We start from the raw sequence: 17,270 nt of genomic DNA on the forward strand, positions 1-17,270 counted from the left end.
CAAGTACAGGTATACTCAATTAATTACCACTACTACCACTACAGGTATACTCAATTAATTACCGCTCCTTGTTGTCATGTCTGTTATTTGCGTGCTGTTCTACGAGAGATTAATCTCTTTGGCTTAAATTTCTGTCTCAATTCTTAACATGCATAACAGATTTTAATCGGTCAATATATAAGTTAGGCTAAACTTTGTTGTGTTCCTTTGCTTGCCGGCATGTAAGTTCCGAAGAATTTTGTTTAAACTCTACAATGTTTGGCCAAGAAAATTTCTCATATCTAGCTAAGAAGAACTAAAAGGAAAAGAGCTGCTGCTCTTGTTCGCCAGTAATCTGCATCAATGGATAGTGTATACTGATCATTCCGGCGTTGACATGGCGAAAAGTATTTTGTCAATAGGAAGGAGGAGAATCACACGCCAAGTGCATGCATGATTTTTCAATTCATTTCAAGGCAAAGTTTCTAGACAAAGCTAGGTTCTCGATAAGCCGGCCACTTTGATTTGATGACAATTAGGTTAATTAAGGCAATCTTCTTGCCTTTCCTTTTCTATCAATAGTGGACAAAGGTGAGAGCTGATATTTATTATATCCTGTTAGCCATTCAGAAAGTGCTTTCCATGACATTCCAAACGAAATGATATTTTTCTCATGTTCAGTCGGCCATGCATCTTCAGTTTAACTAAACAAGACAAAAAAAAAAAAAAACTTATATCCAACATAAGATATATATGCCCTATGAGCATAAACGCACTCAGTGATAAAATATACTAGTAAGAGGTAAAGCTAAGGTGAATGCTGACAAGAGACAAGCCCATCTGTCCCTCAAAGATAACAAATACTACTACTGATTGAAACAAAATTAAAGCATGATAGCCACTTCTGAATTTCTGAATGGCTGAAGGGGAAAAAAATTGAACAGGATACTGCATGCTGATCGAGTTGAACAAGTAAGAAAAGGTGTTCATCTTTGCAGAGACAAGATCTAACACATTTCTAACTGCAGAGGTAGTTCATAGCATCCATCGATCACCTACACACAATATCCTCTCTCATGCCTGACCCCTGCACAAACGCACACCGGATTGCAAATACACATAATTTAGATCTTTCTAATGATTTTGTATCGTCAGATAATCTTGCTTGTTTTGGTCGACCTTCAGAATTGAGTTGATGAAGTTCGTCGCAGTGAGCTCTTTGTAGGCATCACCAGTGCAGCAAATAGAAGATGAATTACAAGACTTACCTGTGATGAATTACAAGACTTACCAGGCATCACCTGTCAAATAATCCATTGATGAAGTTAGTTTAGAAACTCAAGAGAGTACCGTTATAAATGCAGACTTAACATCAAGGCTAGCACAAATAGAAGATGAATTACAAGACTTACCTGTGAGAATGAAGATAAGTTGAAAAGTTGAAGGATATTACTGTTATTGTCAAGGACATGGGAGGACCAGAGAGCTTACCCAGTCATTACAATTTAGAGATGAACCACAGATTTGCATATGGAAAATGATATAAATGATATAAGAGGTTTGCAAGATGATCTGAGATCTAGCAATGAGAATTTGCTAAGAGAAGAAAGACTGATATAAGAGCTTTAGTCTATCCTTGCAAGCCTGACTTCGAAACTTAGTCAAAAGAGTATGGCCGTGCTTTTCAATTTCTTATGTAGTCTTAGCTGCCTCCAATTTGTTCACTTGTTGGATAGATTAGGTAACATAAATTTGATTGATTTTCCTGATGATCATAGATTTGTTCACCTCCTCCGCCATCTTGTGCCTGGCGCCGCCTCCGTCTTCGGTTTGCAAACGTGAACACTGGCATCACCTACATGAAAAATCAAATGGTTAATGGTGTGCAACACTGTCAACTTTAAGGTGAATTTGTGTCAACAAAATTTCAGTCAAGCTGCACAAAAGATTCAAAAGTCCCTGAAATAAATTGAGATAACAAACAATCCTCCATGCATAACAGTATTGAGTACTGGCCCCATTCGAGTTTAAGATAAAAGATTAAGTTCGGACAGGTAAAACGAGAAAATCATTAACATCTCACTAATTAAGGTTTAATTATTTTAAAATTGAAAAATAGATTTATCTTATAATTAAAGCTTCTATATAAATTTTTTTCGTTCGAAATATACAGTTCAACAGTTTAAAAAAACGAATTTATAAAAATCTAGGTAAAATCTGTATCTTAATCAGAAAAAGAAAAATAGAGGCTGAAGAAGCCTTGAGAGAGCAGTAGAGTATGGCACTGGGATGATGCCAAACTGCTTTCAGAACCGATTCACTGCTGCTGTTGGCATCTGCAGATTTGATGAGTTCAGCTCCAAAATGAAATCTGCATAAGCAAAGCATCATGAGTTCTGAAAAGCGAACTGTTTTTTTTTAAAAAATCTTACAGATATGAACTGTATTACAAGCAGCTGCGAAGCCACAAACCTATAGCTCTGGCAAATCCATCTGGGCAGCACCGAGTCGCCGGCGCGTGCTGCGTGGCGGCGGCAACGCCGGGAGGGACGAGGCGGGAGGATGAGAGCACCACGGCAATCCTCTGCACCGATGAGATGATGCTGCACATGTACTGCTGCGCCATGGCGGGCACGCTGCCCTGCAGGTGGCTCTCGAACGCGAACTGGAACGCGATCGTCATCACCGCCTTGGAGCTCGCCGCTGCTATTGATGCCGCTGATCCTGCTCCATGGCGTCGCTGCTTCGAGCATGGAAGCGAGATCTAGCATGCAGTTCGAGCTAGATGTGTCCTAACATTTGCAAGGAAAGAAAATCCAGAAGAATTATGTTTTTTATAGCATAAAAATTTTAGAAAATTTGATTCGAAATGCTAGTGTATTATCTAATTGTGTGAGATTTACTTACAGAGGAGAATCGATAGGGATGATGTAGAAACCGGAAGGCAGCAGCGGAGAATCATCACTGAACGATGCATCGATGGGTGCAAAGATTAGCTCTGAACATGTTCCTGCACTGCTCTCCTCTACTCCATTGTACATCTGCCATTGCAATCAGGCCAAGAACACAAGTTTTACAGAGGAAAAAAGAAAATGATTCTTCAACTGGTGATAAGTTTCATGAATCAAGAAGTCACCTGCAAGAGGAACAGATCACGGTGCACCAGTGTATCTTGGTAGTTTCTGGTGTTTCCTAGCTTGATAACTTCCAGGAACTGAAACAGTAGATGGTTGCACCAAAACATCGAGCAGGAAAACAGAATTGGACAGGACCTTTTTTGTAACCGACAGACAGTAGAAGATGGACTTACCTCTGCAGGTTCAAAAGTGTGTGCTAAAGGAAGTATGACCTGACCACTGAATCCTCCAAGACGAGACATGGGTAAATTGCAGAAGTTTGGTTTCATCGTCAGCCCATTGTGACTGGTGTTCGCGCAAAAATTGCAGTAGTGATGGAGGAGAGACATCCTAGCAAACAGCAGAAGAAATATTGTATGAAAAATATTGGCAATTACAAAACAAACAAAAAGAAAGTACTAATTCTAGTTTCATAGTGAAGCTAACCTGCAACAGCATGGATGCCTTGGCACAAAGAACACCGGTACTGACAATAGTGAGTCCACTGCTGAATGTTGCATTGCAACCGGTCACTTTGGATGAATTGACAGAGATGCAAACATCGTCGATGCCATCGCTCTCGATCACGGACCATCCATCATCCGCAAGCCCATTGAGAACTTCATTGAAGCCTCTGAAAAGAGAGCATGCAAAATTATTTTTCACACTTTTGAACTGAAGATTCATGGCAAGAACCAAGAAGCATCTGCTGTTCAGGAGTCCTACGTGGTGAGCTTTTTGGCTCAGAGCATGCAAAGCCGCAAGCTTCCTTCCCCATCCTGTGATCACAGAACGGGTATCTTTGTAGGCAACCTGCCTCAGGCAGCGTAAAGACTGAATTTTGCATGACTGAATTAGGCAATAATTTTTACAAATCAACAAGAACATCAAGAACAGGGTACTATAATTACTGTACCGCCATCGATATCTTCTGCGCAACCAAGGCAGAAGATTCATACAGAGGTCGCACAACTTCAGGCACGCTCCAAGGCTGTGAACACAAAAAAATTGGCTGAAATTTCTTTCTGCTAGATGAATGAACTATTTGGATAAGAAATTGTAATGGTTATTAGTTATTACCTCCAGGTCCATATGATCAACGATGTGTATCACGCTGCCTCCACCATCGCTAGGTCGGATCAAGAACCCACTGGGAAGCATCTCATCTCTGATAAAAGGCTGGACAAGTGGCATGCTTGGGCCTCCTTGCTTGCTACTGAGTGATCTCTCACACACCTTCAGAATTCAGAACAAGAACATTCAGGCAAGCAGACAAGACATCATAGTGACACACAAATACTTTGGTATTAATTGCACATCAGCACATGGATAATTTGTTTTGCGCTCCATGATCAGACAACTAACCACTAAGCTTCCATCACCGAGAATGGAGGTGTACCGCAGCAGCCAGAAGTCGTGAGCCGGCGCCAGCGTCGTCGGAGCATAGAGTTGAAGACTGAATACAGATTTCAGCTTCGGAATTTCAGGTTGAGCTAAGAATTTGCCACAAAAATTTTCAGGCTTGTCTGTTCTTGCCTGCATGTAGAGCAGCTTGACCTTCCATTTAGCACAACACTAATGAGTTAAATCAGAACATGAACAACCAGACAACTACCCTACCCCTGCATCAGAAACATGAAGCTGCACAGATAAGTTTTTATCTCAGTCGTCATAAAGCAGTGAAGAAAATCAAGCAAAAAATGTAATTGCACCAACGAGTGAGATGGACAGATTGTTGCACCTCATTAAAAATAAAAAGCCCCAAACCTCCTCTAAGTCAATGAAAATTATAGGGAATGCAATAAGCCACGAAATAATTGCATGCTAGAAAAAAGTGGCTTGAATAAACTAATCTGAGAGCTCCAGTCCACGGTTGGTTTCTCTTAAACATTGAATTATATGAAGGCCTCTATTCAATGGGTTTATTAGTATCAACTTGCATTTAACAGGAACAATGGCCACTACAACTGAAACAATGGTACAATACGATCATCAAAGATTCAAAGTTGTCAAGCTCTGTGACCAATAGATACTTACCTTTTAATTGAGTTGCCAATGCCCCAACGTTATAGCCTGATCCTTACCTTTCGGCTTCTTGCTATTACCACCCTACTACAATGCTATTTCTATCACCTGAAACAGTAAGAATCATGGAAAAAAGATTCTCGGTTAATGATGGCAAGGATTGAGACTCTGACTGTCCAAAAGAAATAGTTCATGCAGCAATAAGAAATTAAAAATCGGCATCAAGTACACGAGATAGCCAAATAATGGATCAGGGAAATGACATTTATTTGATCCCTGCAAAATTTGCACATGAACATACTACTTGCCTATAGATGATGGTGGTGTGGCCGTGTGGGCAATATTGGGTGCATATGAAAATGCTGCAAGAAAAAAAAAGGGTGCCCTTTATACCGATCAAGAAAAAGAAGTGCATTTTAGCTTGATCAAGAACTAACCCAAAAGCAGGCTACTCGTCAACACTGTTTCACTCCCTCTCAGTGATATGTGTTCATGTCTATTCGGCCAGCAAGCACATTGCGTTCGTCAATACATGCTGTCACTGCCCTTTTGATCGCCCGCAGAAGAGCCACCCCAGCATGCACGCAGACAACAAGACAACAACAAGCTTTGAGTTGAAGGGAAATCCAGATTATATATTTGATATTAGTTAATTCAGTGTCTCAAAAAATATCATCAACTCCAATTTGATGACCAAAAATCCTCTGCAAAACTGATAATTTTACAACCTTGATGCTACAGATCAAATAACAGGACTGAATGTGCCCTAGCTCCAAATATCACAATATAGGTGGTATGTGTTCCTATCGGGCTAACCTCACCTACTTCAGGGAAGAAATTGGTCAGCAGCCATACTTGGATAATGGCAGCATGACCGTCGCCGTGGCCTCGCACCGCCAGTGGCCGGCGCACGCGCAACACACCAGGTCCTTCCGCTTTGGTCACCACTTGCCACTCTTTGCCTCCATTAATGACACCACCTCAGCGACTAGCCACCATAGGTTTGGCCCCAACAATCACTTGAAATGAAAGTTGAGATTACAAATACGGCAAGCAGGAAAGCCGGTGAAATCAAACTGCAGCATCATGCCATTCTCCTCTCAAATATGGCCGTAAAGCAACACAAGAAGGGATGTTTTTACCTCTCAAATCTGTTTGCCGACACCGCCGCTGTGGTGGAGGAGGAGGCCACCATGTAACACAGAACATGTAACACAAGAAGGATGGCAGTGTTTTATCAGACTTGATTTGTACCTGAAGGGCGGCATGTTGGTGGGGAATGCGTAGATGCAGAGAACCATCTCCATCGGCCGGCATGCTTGGTCCGCCACAAACCGCACCGGATCTCATCGCTGTGTTCTTGTATCCGCCCCTGCCGAGGTCAGAGCACAATCCACACCGCTGCTGATTTACTCCAATCCATTCTTTCTATGAAAAGAAGAAAATCGAAATATCAAAAAAGGAACACAAAACTGAGTTCAACTTCAACCGCACATCATTATGCACGCTGCAAACCTTACCTCCGTGAGACACGCACCAACAGCGGGAAACACGACGATGATACCAGCAATGCAGCACCAAAGGATGGGGAGAAGCTGTGCCGCCAGTCGATCTGCGGCGCCCTCGCTTGATCCGCCGTTGGTCCCATTCGCACGAAAGGGGAAGAAATGAAGACATCAACCGAAGAGGCAGGGAGGGGAGAAGACAGAGCGACGCGACGAGGCGAGGACGAAGAAAGTATTGGGGTGGAGGCGCTCGAGGATGAGGAGGCCAGCGCGAGCTCGCATCCGGCGCTGCACCCGTCCCCCGCCGCCTACGCCGCGAACGCCGCGGCCGTGAGGACAAGGATGAGGAGGAAGGTGGAAGCTTCCACGGCGGGAGGTCGCTCGTGACGAAACCCTAGCGACGGGGCGGGGACGGGGATGGGGGCGGCGACGCGAGGCGTGGACGGGGGCAGTGGTGGCCGGCAACGGAGGCGGTGAAGGGCGGAGAATGGACCGGCGGCGGAGGAGGAGGATGGCTGAGGGAGAGGGAGGAGGGGCGGCGCGCGGGGCGGCGGCGGCGGCGGCGACGCGAGGCGGGAGAAGGAGAGGGAGAGGGCGAGACGGGGGACGGGAGGGACGAGGAGACGAGCAGGCAGCGGCGGGCAGGTTGGGGGCTTGGGGCTGGGCGCACGGCGTTTTTGCGAAAAAGACCCTCGTCTTTCAAGTTTTACAGCGCGACCCTAACTCGCCACATCTCCCTTCCTCCTATGCAATAACTGTATTCACCAGAGGCCTAAACGTAAATAGACAACTCGGTGGGACTGTTCATGGAGGACGGCGGCCGAATTACGCGCGAAGCGGAGGGCCTTTTCACAAAAATGCCACCCCGCGCGCTGTATATACTGTAGCAAAATCCTTACGTGGCACCCCTCCTCGCTCGCCCCATGTGCGCCGCTTTATATATTCCGATTCCGATTCCGTTTACAGGTGGAATTAATCACCTGTGGTGTGAACACATAGGGAAGCAGGGGAGGGAGCTCCTGCTCCTGCATGACGTCATCCGGCAGCGGTAGCGCGGTCCTCAGCCACGCCCTTTGCGGCACGGCCAGTGGCCTCCGTCCAAGATCCCCTCGGTGCCGCGGCTTGGGGAGAGAGGCGGCTGGCGAATCAAAAGGCAGGCAAAGACGGACGTAGCGATGCACGTGATTTCACCCTCCCCATCCCCAAGCACGGCAACCGAATTCATCGCCACATCCAGCGACGAGGTGAATCTGTGCCACTGCCGCCGAGCTTGAGGGGAGAGACGCACAGAACAGCGCGCCGGCGCGTGGGAGGGTCGGCCTCGGGCGCCGGAGGGGCGGAGGTGGAGCTGGAGCTGGAGCGTGAGGAGGAGGAAGAGGCGGCGACATCGGCGTAGGTCGACCTCCGACGAATGAGGCGGAGGAAGCGGGGGCGGGGCTGCCGGCGGAGAGAAGGGCATAGCAGGGTATAACTTTTTCAAAAAGACCCCTAAAACCTCACATATTACAAAGAGGTCCACCGCAGCTATTCCACACCGTTGATCATCGATCCGACGGCTGAGGGAGAGGACTAACGCTGGAATCGTATTGTGCCACGTGGAGGGGTTGTTTGCACGCGAATCGGCAGAGATTTCGAAATTAGAGATTACGCCAATGCATCAGGTACAACATTTATATCATCCACGTATACGTGGAATAACTGTAAAAAAACATTTGTGATTATTATTTTTTAATACTAAACTGCTTAAAAATCGATCAGTTAAATTTATCCACCGTAGTACAATCGTTACGCTAACGCGTCAGGAACATCGCTCATATCATACACATGTAAAGTGGAATATTTTAAAAAAAACTTTGTGATTATTATTGAAATACTAGACTGTTTAAAAAATTGTTCAGTTAAATTTTATCCATCGTGACATCACTCTGTGCGCAAATATAGAGCATATTATTTATCTAAAAACAAACAATTTTTTTTGAGCAGATTAGTTCTCTAAACCAAACAATACTTTTTGATCGCTATACACACTCCGTAAACACCCGGTGCAACGCACGGTCACTTTTGCTAGTCTATATATATATAGCATGTAGATTCGATAGTAAACAATTTACTAGTAAATTTGGGAGGGGTAGGGGGCGCCGGTGGTTGGGGTGCACGGGGGTGGGTTGGGAGGGGTGGGGGTAGGATGTGAGGGGGAGCATTTTAGCTACTACGTACGCCAGATGCGGTATAGTATGTATATATATATATATATATATATATATATATAGTAAATTTGTTAGGGGCACCATGGTGCCCGGGCTCCATAGCCATCCACCGTCCAAATGCTTTAAGATCCGTGCAACACACTAGAGGATGCTATCACACATTAACGGGTCTAACCCGATAAGAGTTGCATGCATATACTTTCCTTAGAACATGCATGCAGGTATTTCCATTTTTACTGTGCATGTATTTCCAAATTTGCGCCCTCTAATCATGCATACACATTATGATTAGCACTTTCCATTTTCTATATCACATTTCCATATATACAACGTTTGCATGCAGATACTTACCTTTTGAATCATGATTCGTTTTTGAAAAATGACGCCATTCCACTAATTGCGATTATTGCCATCTATTTTCAAGATTACATTCCATTTTCAAGATGCACATATAACCGGCTACTGTATTCCTTTTTTTGATTTTTCTTTTCCACACTGTTTCACGGTCCAAGAGCTAGCTATCCACATCGTCTTCACCGAGTTACCTCGCCGGGATTGCTCGCCATGCCGTGAAGAGGGCCGACGTCCGTGGTTTTCGTCACCGACGACGTTCGTCCACAAGCCTCTTGCTGGAAACCAGAACTCCTCAACCATTTTTGTCAAGCCATCACAGCGCCTGATGTCCAAGTGCCTTTTCGCTGCCGTCGCTGGTTGTTCGTGAGCTTCGGAACAGACATTATTCACTAGCAAGCTGCATTACCTGAAAGGTATGGATCTCAGTGTTTATCACTCACACATCTTACATTCACATGCAGTCCCTGTTATGTATAGATGATTCGCCATTCCTCTTCTTTTTATCTACTAAACTGAGCACATGATGAATCACCTGGAACCTAAATTTATAGATTTTTTGTTGAAATGCAGTTGAATTTAGATTGTTTTAGGTATATAACATGCCCGTTCGAATATCTTGATTTGCATCCAGTGAATAAAATTTAGGTAGGTAGTGAAACAGCAGCAATGTCTCTTTTACGTGGACATCTCAATTATAATCTTTGTAAATATAGATTTAATTAATTTTAAATTGAAGTATATGACCCGAAGAGAATCATATTGCTTGTTTTAATAATGGTAGTTTTTAATAGCATGCCGCGGCTTCCAAAGTGTGCGAGCATGAGAAGAAATGTGAAGCGTCGTTCCATTCACGATGATGATGACTTTGTCACTCCACCTACAAGGAAGAAGGCTGTTCGTGTTAAATTCGTGGCACCGGTTTCGCGTTGTGTACCATCTTCCATCACACCTATCATACAGAGATTTAGTGCTGAAAAGAAAGAGCTGGTAGCTGAGATAATTATGTCATTCATCTTGTGGGATATACATGTATACGTGTTCGCTCTGTCACTCATAAACCTATGTGTACATGTACACCTGTAAAAGTACAGATTATGTCATTAATCTTGTGGTATTCAGACGTGCATTTTTTCACTCTCTCTCTATCCCGTTGACTATGGCCAATTAGTACCGAAATCACTCGTTGGTTACTAAATTAATCAATTGATACCCAATTCTGACTGGATCGATCCATGCTGACGGTAACAAATTATATTATGTAACCTATCGGTCGTAATAGCTATAAATATTACCATAAATAAGATCTTTATACTTGGTAATGATATTAATTTTTTCATTCCTTCCAACGGAGACACAATTGCAACATATAAAGAGCAGAACAATACGACTCTGCTCACTTCTGGTGCTCTCTCTGGTTCTCGCCAACAACACATTTCTGTTCCAGGTATGGCTCCAACTTATCTGTACGTATATGTACTTCTCATATATGTTGACCTCTTCTTAGTATTCTGAAATTTATACTTATATTGCCAGTAGCTATGGACAAGATGAACACTAGTGCCCGGAGCGAGAAGATCGATCAGTCGCTGCAGAAGTATGATCACCCACGCTGCCGTTGGCACATATTATTTGGTACGAAGTCAGAACTACACAACTTATATCATGCACGCACAGCAAGTGATTTTGAAGATACTTGGACGGCCCTAGTCAATGAGTATGGTCTTCAAGAGGAGAATGCATATCTCCAAAAGGCGCAGATGTTAATAGACGATGAAACGAAGCCCAATGATTCACAGGTAATTTATTTTAATATATTTTTGGTTCACGTTCAGCTCCAGTTCTGGATTTGTCACTCCTGCTCTTAACATTTTCCACTTGTTTTTTTTTCGTAGGAGATAGATACAGACCGTAAAGATGTCAAGAGGGAGGTGGAGGCTCCTAAGTTGATCATTTCTCGTCATAGTGATGATAAATTCTCATCCTAGTGATGAGAAATGAGACTCGCCCACCGTCTGAATAGCAAACATGAGGCAACATGCAAGTACCAGCCGAAAATCAACTCTCTGATGGTGTGATATGGTTGCCAGCCATCGGTCAAATAAGCAGCCATTTTGTGTTTTTACATTTATGAATCACAATCGTACTGTAATAATAAACTAGTTACATCTATATTTATATTTATAGATCGTTTTTACTTTAATTAGCATATGTTTCATTTATATTATGCTAAACTCCTATGATATGTGGATGAGCCAATTCACCGATATTTTGTTTCCTTTCAGACTTCACTTAAGAGATCTACTCTTCCAATTCAGCATATTAAACTTCTAAAAGCGCATCTAAAACACTGTGGAAAGAAATTGAATTTAATCTAAATCGGCACATATGGAAAAACATGGTGGAAATAATAATACACAGTACACACATTTAAATTTTAGATATACTTAAAATCCATGGTACAAAAATATACTTGGATATATTTATATTAAATTTTACATCCGGACGTAACGACTTAAAATATACTTGGTTCCAAATTTAATTAGGAAATAATGTACTGTCAGCCTAGGTAGGCGAGTTTTAAATTCTAATAATCTACAGTACACACATTTGAAATATAGATATACTTAGAAACCATGGTATACAAAAAATATGCTTGGATTAATTTATATAAAATTTTACATCCGGACGTAATGACTAAAATATACTTGGTTCCAAATTTAATTAGTTTCCAAACTTACTATTTACAACAATATTAAATGACAATAATAAAATATACCGTGTACACAAATTGTAAATTTATATACGCTTGGATTCATAATATAATTAAATTAACGTAATTTAAAACTTTGTATACTTAACAAGTTAGCTAAGTATATAGAAAAAATAACCCGTGTATACATAGCCATTACATTACATAAATGAGTAAACATTTTCTGAATCTGGAAAGTGCAAAACGCACTAATTTAGCTAGGTGTACATAAGCATACCATATACTTAGCCTCCATATATACTTATATTCCAATTACATCGTTCATGGTGTACTTAGGGTACCTCGGTTTCCTTATATAATTATTTTCAAAATAACAGCAGGATAACATTTCCATATATACTACATCGTAGAAGTATACTTAGATTTTTCATATACCCTAATAAACCGCATTATATTTGTTGCCAAATAAACCGCAAATCCATGATTATGGTGACAAATATTTAGAAACCAAATAACGGCCGTGAACTGTTGATGGAAAGGTATTAAAGACGCTAAATTGATACTCCTAAATATTTTGCATGCATGCACACGCTGTCAATTACCAAACCTAGGTATTAAAGACGTTACTAAATATTTTGCATGCATGCACATGCTGTCAATTTCCAAATCAAATGTACTTAACGGGTGAACCCGTTAATCAAATATACATGTACCGATCAACTAGATGAGAATGTGATCCAACGGCAGATGTCAGTGGTGCCCGGGCACCATGGAGCCCTATCTGGTTTAGGGTTTAGGGTTTATATGTATGTAAAATTGATCTGGAATGTGGCGGTTACATGGGCCTGAACTGATGTGAGGAGAAAATTTGTTCTACTTGCTAGGACATGATATGATCTGGACATGAAAACGGAAAACGTGGAGCAATTTGGGAGGGGGCGATATGGAGGAATCGGACCGGAAAATCGTAAAAAAATACGCACAGGGAGGAAATGAAATTGGACTGCGCAGCGCATTATACTGGGACAACGTACAAAAATACTTGGCAAAAGCATCTTAAACATTTATGATAGGTAAAGATCTACATATTTCAATAAAAAAAAGTCCTACCTAAAATTTAAAACTAACTCAAAATTTGAAAACTTTGAACTCTCAACATGAAATTTGAACTTTCAACTCGAATTTTGAAACTTTCAACCTGATTTTAAAAACTTTCAACTTGAATTATGAAAACTTTCAACTGGGAATTTAAAAACTTTTAACGCGATTAAAAAAATTTCTAACTCAAACTTCTAAAACTTTCAACTCGAATTATGGAAAATTTCAACTGAAAATTCATGATCTTTCAACTATTTTTTAAAACTGTGAACTATCCTTAAAAAAAATAATTATTGATGTATTTTTTTTAAAAAAAATATTACTCCAGTACATATTACCATTAGCGCTAATTAGGTCATTTGCGGACTAATCACCCCGGGTGCGGGCATCCCAAATAAAAGCCTTCGCTCCACCCGTCTACGTCTGTTTGTTGTATTCCCCTTCCTTACCCCCAAAATCGAAATCCCTAATTCGACGCCATGGCCGCGACTGGCGGCGCCGCCGGGGAGAAGACGGCCAGCAGCCTCCTGCTCGGCGTCCGGGGCTACACGTCCACCCTCAAGAACGCCTCCACCGCCAGCTGCAGGTTGAGCGCCGGCCATCCCATCGAGGTGACTTTGTGGGAGGCGTCCCCGCCTGCCCTCTCCCACTTCTCCGTCCACTGCCCCGATCTCCCATCCTTCAATGGCAATGTGCTTCGCGTGCCTGAAGCCATCGCCGCCGCCGTCGACGACGCCGACGGCCAGCTCCTCCTCCTCCTCCGAGTCCCCATCGATCAGCTTGGTGCCCCGCATAACAACGACTACTTGGTCTACCATCCGGATCCCCCGTCTCCGAAACTGGATCTGCTCCCCAACCCGCCTCCCCCTACCCTCGGTGACCACCAGCTCGCCATACTCAGCTGCGGCGACGACCGCTACGTCGTGGCCGCCCTCCACGTCTGGAGTGAGTTCACTTCCACGCTGCGCCTGTACAGATCTTCTTGTTCGTCTGGGAGTTGGACATCGGAGGAGGTGTCCGTGGAGGAGCCGGTGAGGGACAGGCTGTGCCCGATCCCGGACTCAGCCAAGAGGCAGCTGTACCACGTCACCACCAAGACCATCACGCTCGGAGGTGCGAAGGGCACCGTGGGCTGGGTTGATCTCTGGCGCGGCATCCTCCTCTGCGACGTGCTCGACGAAATGTCTCCAAGGAAGCTCCGCGACATGCCGCTGCCGTGGCCGGCCAAGGGCAATTGGAGGAGGTACCTCAATGAAGATGTGTCCTTCTGTCGGGACATCGCCATCAGCCAACACAAGGATTCCATCAAGTATCTGGAGATGGAGATCGTTTCGCCAAGAACGGTGACCACCACCATACCCACCTCCACCTCTGCAGATCCTACTTCATACCTTGAATGGGTTCGCCGCAGCAGAGAACCTCAGCCGACACGGCGACGCTCCGTGTTCCACCCTGGTTCGTGGAGAATCACTACATGGAGCATGCCTATCCCGGTCACTTCATGGGACGACTGGCGCCGTGACTGCACTGCTGAATCGCGTGAAGTCCATCTTGACACCAACCCAAGTCACCATTACGAGTTGCTTCATAGCCTCATGCTCAGCAACAGCGGTGATGAACACAGGGAGGAGGCTCAAGGTCAAGGGGCAACCTCTTCCTTGTCCCTAGGACGCCTGTATTTGAGTCACCCGGCCTTGAGTTGCATCGATGATGATGTTGTTTACCTCTTGGGCAACGCTGCCGGCAGGGGTGCTAAGACGGGAGGAATGATGGTCGCTGTTGACGTCAGGAACAAGGAGCTGCGAGGAGTGGCCAAGCTTGACCCCGAAAAGAACACCCTCTACTCCATGCGATGCTACCTTGCAACTGGGATCTCCAAACGCCTCAACACTACCACAGGTACTTAATTACCGCTCGTATTCCAGAACAAATGCAGCACCATGTGCATATGGGTAATAAAATGCCATTTAAGGATCTAGGGCTGATCATTATAGTTCTTTGTTTATGATGGTCCGAATGACCAAACTAGGACTAGAATGTAGTAACTTTATTTAGGGTGATAGGCTTGATATGTTGATACAAGGGCAGAACAGTACCAAGAGTCCTTTTGGCAGAGTAGTACCAATACTCATTATGCAATATACTGTTTTGTGTGAGTTTCAGACAAACGTTGTGTTTCTGACTGTACTTGCAAAAACAAAACCTGAACTTTGTTAACAGAATAAAGACACCTCCACTAAAATGTCGACGACTAATGCATAAAATTACTTGCATTCTTCGTGAAAATTCATAGCAGTAAATGTGTCGTCACTCTTGTTTCCTTGTCATTATGCGTGTAATATATTTTGCTAGCATGCATTTAAATATGAAGTAATTAATCAAAGTGCATTCGTACCATGTCAAAAGAACAAGAGAATAGAGCAAGTAATAATAAGGTAGTACTTGACCAAAGCATACTTGAAAAAGTAGTATATTGCTTTAGGTTTTGCTTTTCCTGTTGTACTCAATGTGGACAACATGAATGCTCTTCCTCTTGAGTACTAATTCTTGCTTCAAGGACATTTTATGAGATAATAGCTATTTTATTTGATGTAGACACAAGAGTTGGACGACCTGAGGAGGATGCAGAAGCCGCCGAGTAGAATGTGCGAACCCAGTGACATATATGCATCATACTGCAGCCTGCCTGGATGCAAATATTATCGTATCAGTGGTTTGTTGGCTTGAATGGGGGTTAAGGAGTTGTGCTGTTGCTGGGCATATATAGTTTTGTGACAAGAATCTTATCCAGGTTGCTTACTTTGGGTTGATGATAAAAGTAGGAGTAGACGTTAATAACATTAATATATGTTGGCTTATTTTTTGAGGGGATGTTGGCTTATTTATGTGGCACTAATTGTCTTTATGCCTTTGAGTTAAACACAAAACAATGATCCAACTCTTTGAACCTGTTTGTTTCAAGTAATGAGTTAATGAATTTTTCACCACTTGGAGTCCTCCCTCAAACTGGATCTGCTCCCCGCTGCCTCAAACTGTTTTTTTTTTTTGAACGAATGTGTTTTCTAAGTTCATTCTCAGAACAATGCCCGCCATCAGATTCATCGACTAGCATAGCAAGACAGTATAACTTTTTACCAAAGAAAACTGATTATATAGTATATATAGAATACTTGTCTTACACACAGTGACAATCCAACAATATCTATGCAACAGGAATAATATGTTAGTGTGCAGATCATACCCTCTCAACTCTGAACTCTTCTGCAGCAGGGAGTTCAAGATATATTTTGTACATAGCTGACAGTGCACCATTCCGGACAGCGGGACAGAGAAGCTCCAATCAAAAGTCTCCGATGTTCTGTCTTATCTTCTAGGTTTTCGGGCTTGGCTCAATTGGAAAGGCCCAATTGATTTTGGGCTTGAGTACAACCCAGCATAAGGCGCCACCGATTAGGCCCAAGCCCAACGTTAAGCCTTCAAGCAGAGGGAGAACCAAAAAAAAAAAAAAAAGTTCACTTCCGATCCAGCGCCATGGCCGCCGCCGCCGCGGAGAACGCGGCCAGCGGCAGCGTCCGAGGCTACACCTCCGCCGGTAAGAACGCCACCACCGCCAGTTCGAGAACGAGCACCGGCCATCCCATCGAGGTGCATTCTGGAACGAGCCGCCGCCGCCCGCCTGCCCTCTCCCACTTCTCCGTCGTCCACTGTCCCGATCGCCCGGAGTTGGACATGCCAGGAGGTGTCCGTGGAGGATCCGGTGAGGGACAGGTTGTGCCCGATCCATCACTCAGCTGAGAGAGCCATATGTACCACCTGACCACCAGCCAAGACCATCATGCTCGGAGGCGCAAAGGGCACCGTCGGCTGGGTCGATCTCTGGCGCGGGCATCCTCGTCTGCGACGTGCTCGACGAAATGTCTCCGAAGAAGCTCCGCGACATGTCTCCGAGGAGTGGCCAAGCTTGACACCACAAAGAACACCCTCACCTCCATTCGATGATACCTTGCAACTTCCATCTCCAAACATCTCAACACTACTACCTGTAGTATACTCAATTAATTACCGCTCCTTGTTGTCATGTCTGTTATTTGCGTGCTGTTCTACGAGAGATTAATCTCTTTGGCTTAAATTTCTGTCTCAATTCTTAACATGCATAACAGATTTTAATCGGTCAATATATAAGTTAGGCTAAACTTTGTTGTGTTCCTTTGCTTGCCGGCATGTAAGTTCCGAAGAATTTTGTTTAAACTCTACAATGTTTGGCCAAGAAAATTTC

The 17,270-nt window shown here is 43.6% G+C and overlaps 1 protein-coding gene, 1 long non-coding RNA gene and 1 pseudogene across 5 annotated transcripts; 2 read left to right on the forward strand and 1 right to left on the reverse strand.

Annotated features, from left to right (window-relative positions):
• Positions 1 to 900: 900 nt before the first annotated feature.
• On the reverse strand, positions 901 to 7,254 carry LOC9270284 (homeobox-leucine zipper protein HOX29-like; annotated as a pseudogene). The gene is made up of 13 exons (XR_010741901.1): positions 6,641 to 7,254; positions 5,942 to 6,548; positions 4,461 to 5,228; positions 4,176 to 4,331; positions 4,012 to 4,086; positions 3,831 to 3,929; positions 3,543 to 3,737; positions 3,290 to 3,446; positions 3,116 to 3,193; positions 2,883 to 3,020; positions 2,452 to 2,771; positions 2,239 to 2,350; positions 901 to 1,834 (listed from the first exon to the last, which is right to left on the reverse strand). The product of XR_010741901.1 is annotated as a homeobox-leucine zipper protein HOX29-like (transcript).
• Positions 7,255 to 8,893: 1,639 nt separating this feature from the next.
• On the forward strand, positions 8,894 to 11,334 carry LOC107281321 (uncharacterized). Of its 2 annotated transcripts, XR_001546604.3 has the most exons (4): positions 8,894 to 9,599; positions 9,978 to 10,630; positions 10,720 to 10,982; positions 11,079 to 11,330. It is a non-coding gene; the product is annotated as an uncharacterized lncRNA (long non-coding RNA). The 2 variants fall into 2 exon arrangements; XR_010741902.1 differs by lacking the exon at positions 8,894 to 9,599 and having other exon boundaries at positions 9,640 to 10,630; positions 11,079 to 11,334.
• Positions 11,335 to 13,419: 2,085 nt separating this feature from the next.
• Positions 13,420 to 16,000, forward strand: LOC9271407 (uncharacterized). 2 transcript variants are annotated; one of them, XR_001546596.3, is made up of 3 exons: positions 13,420 to 14,632; positions 14,742 to 14,893; positions 15,590 to 16,000. XR_001546596.3 is itself a non-coding variant. In XM_015786959.3 (2 exons), exons 1-2 carry the CDS (start codon positions 13,474 to 13,476, stop codon positions 15,634 to 15,636), a joined length of 1,467 nt encoding a protein of 488 aa, XP_015642445.1. In that variant the 5' UTR covers positions 13,420 to 13,473; the 3' UTR covers positions 15,637 to 16,000. The 2 variants fall into 2 exon arrangements, 1 of the variants encoding a protein (XP_015642445.1); XM_015786959.3 differs by having other exon boundaries at positions 13,420 to 14,893.
• Positions 16,001 to 17,270: the final 1,270 nt, after the last annotated feature.

This window comes from Oryza sativa, chromosome 6 (assembly GCF_034140825.1).
Source record: "Oryza sativa Japonica Group chromosome 6, ASM3414082v1".
NCBI classification, from domain to species: domain Eukaryota; kingdom Viridiplantae; phylum Streptophyta; class Magnoliopsida; order Poales; family Poaceae; genus Oryza; species Oryza sativa.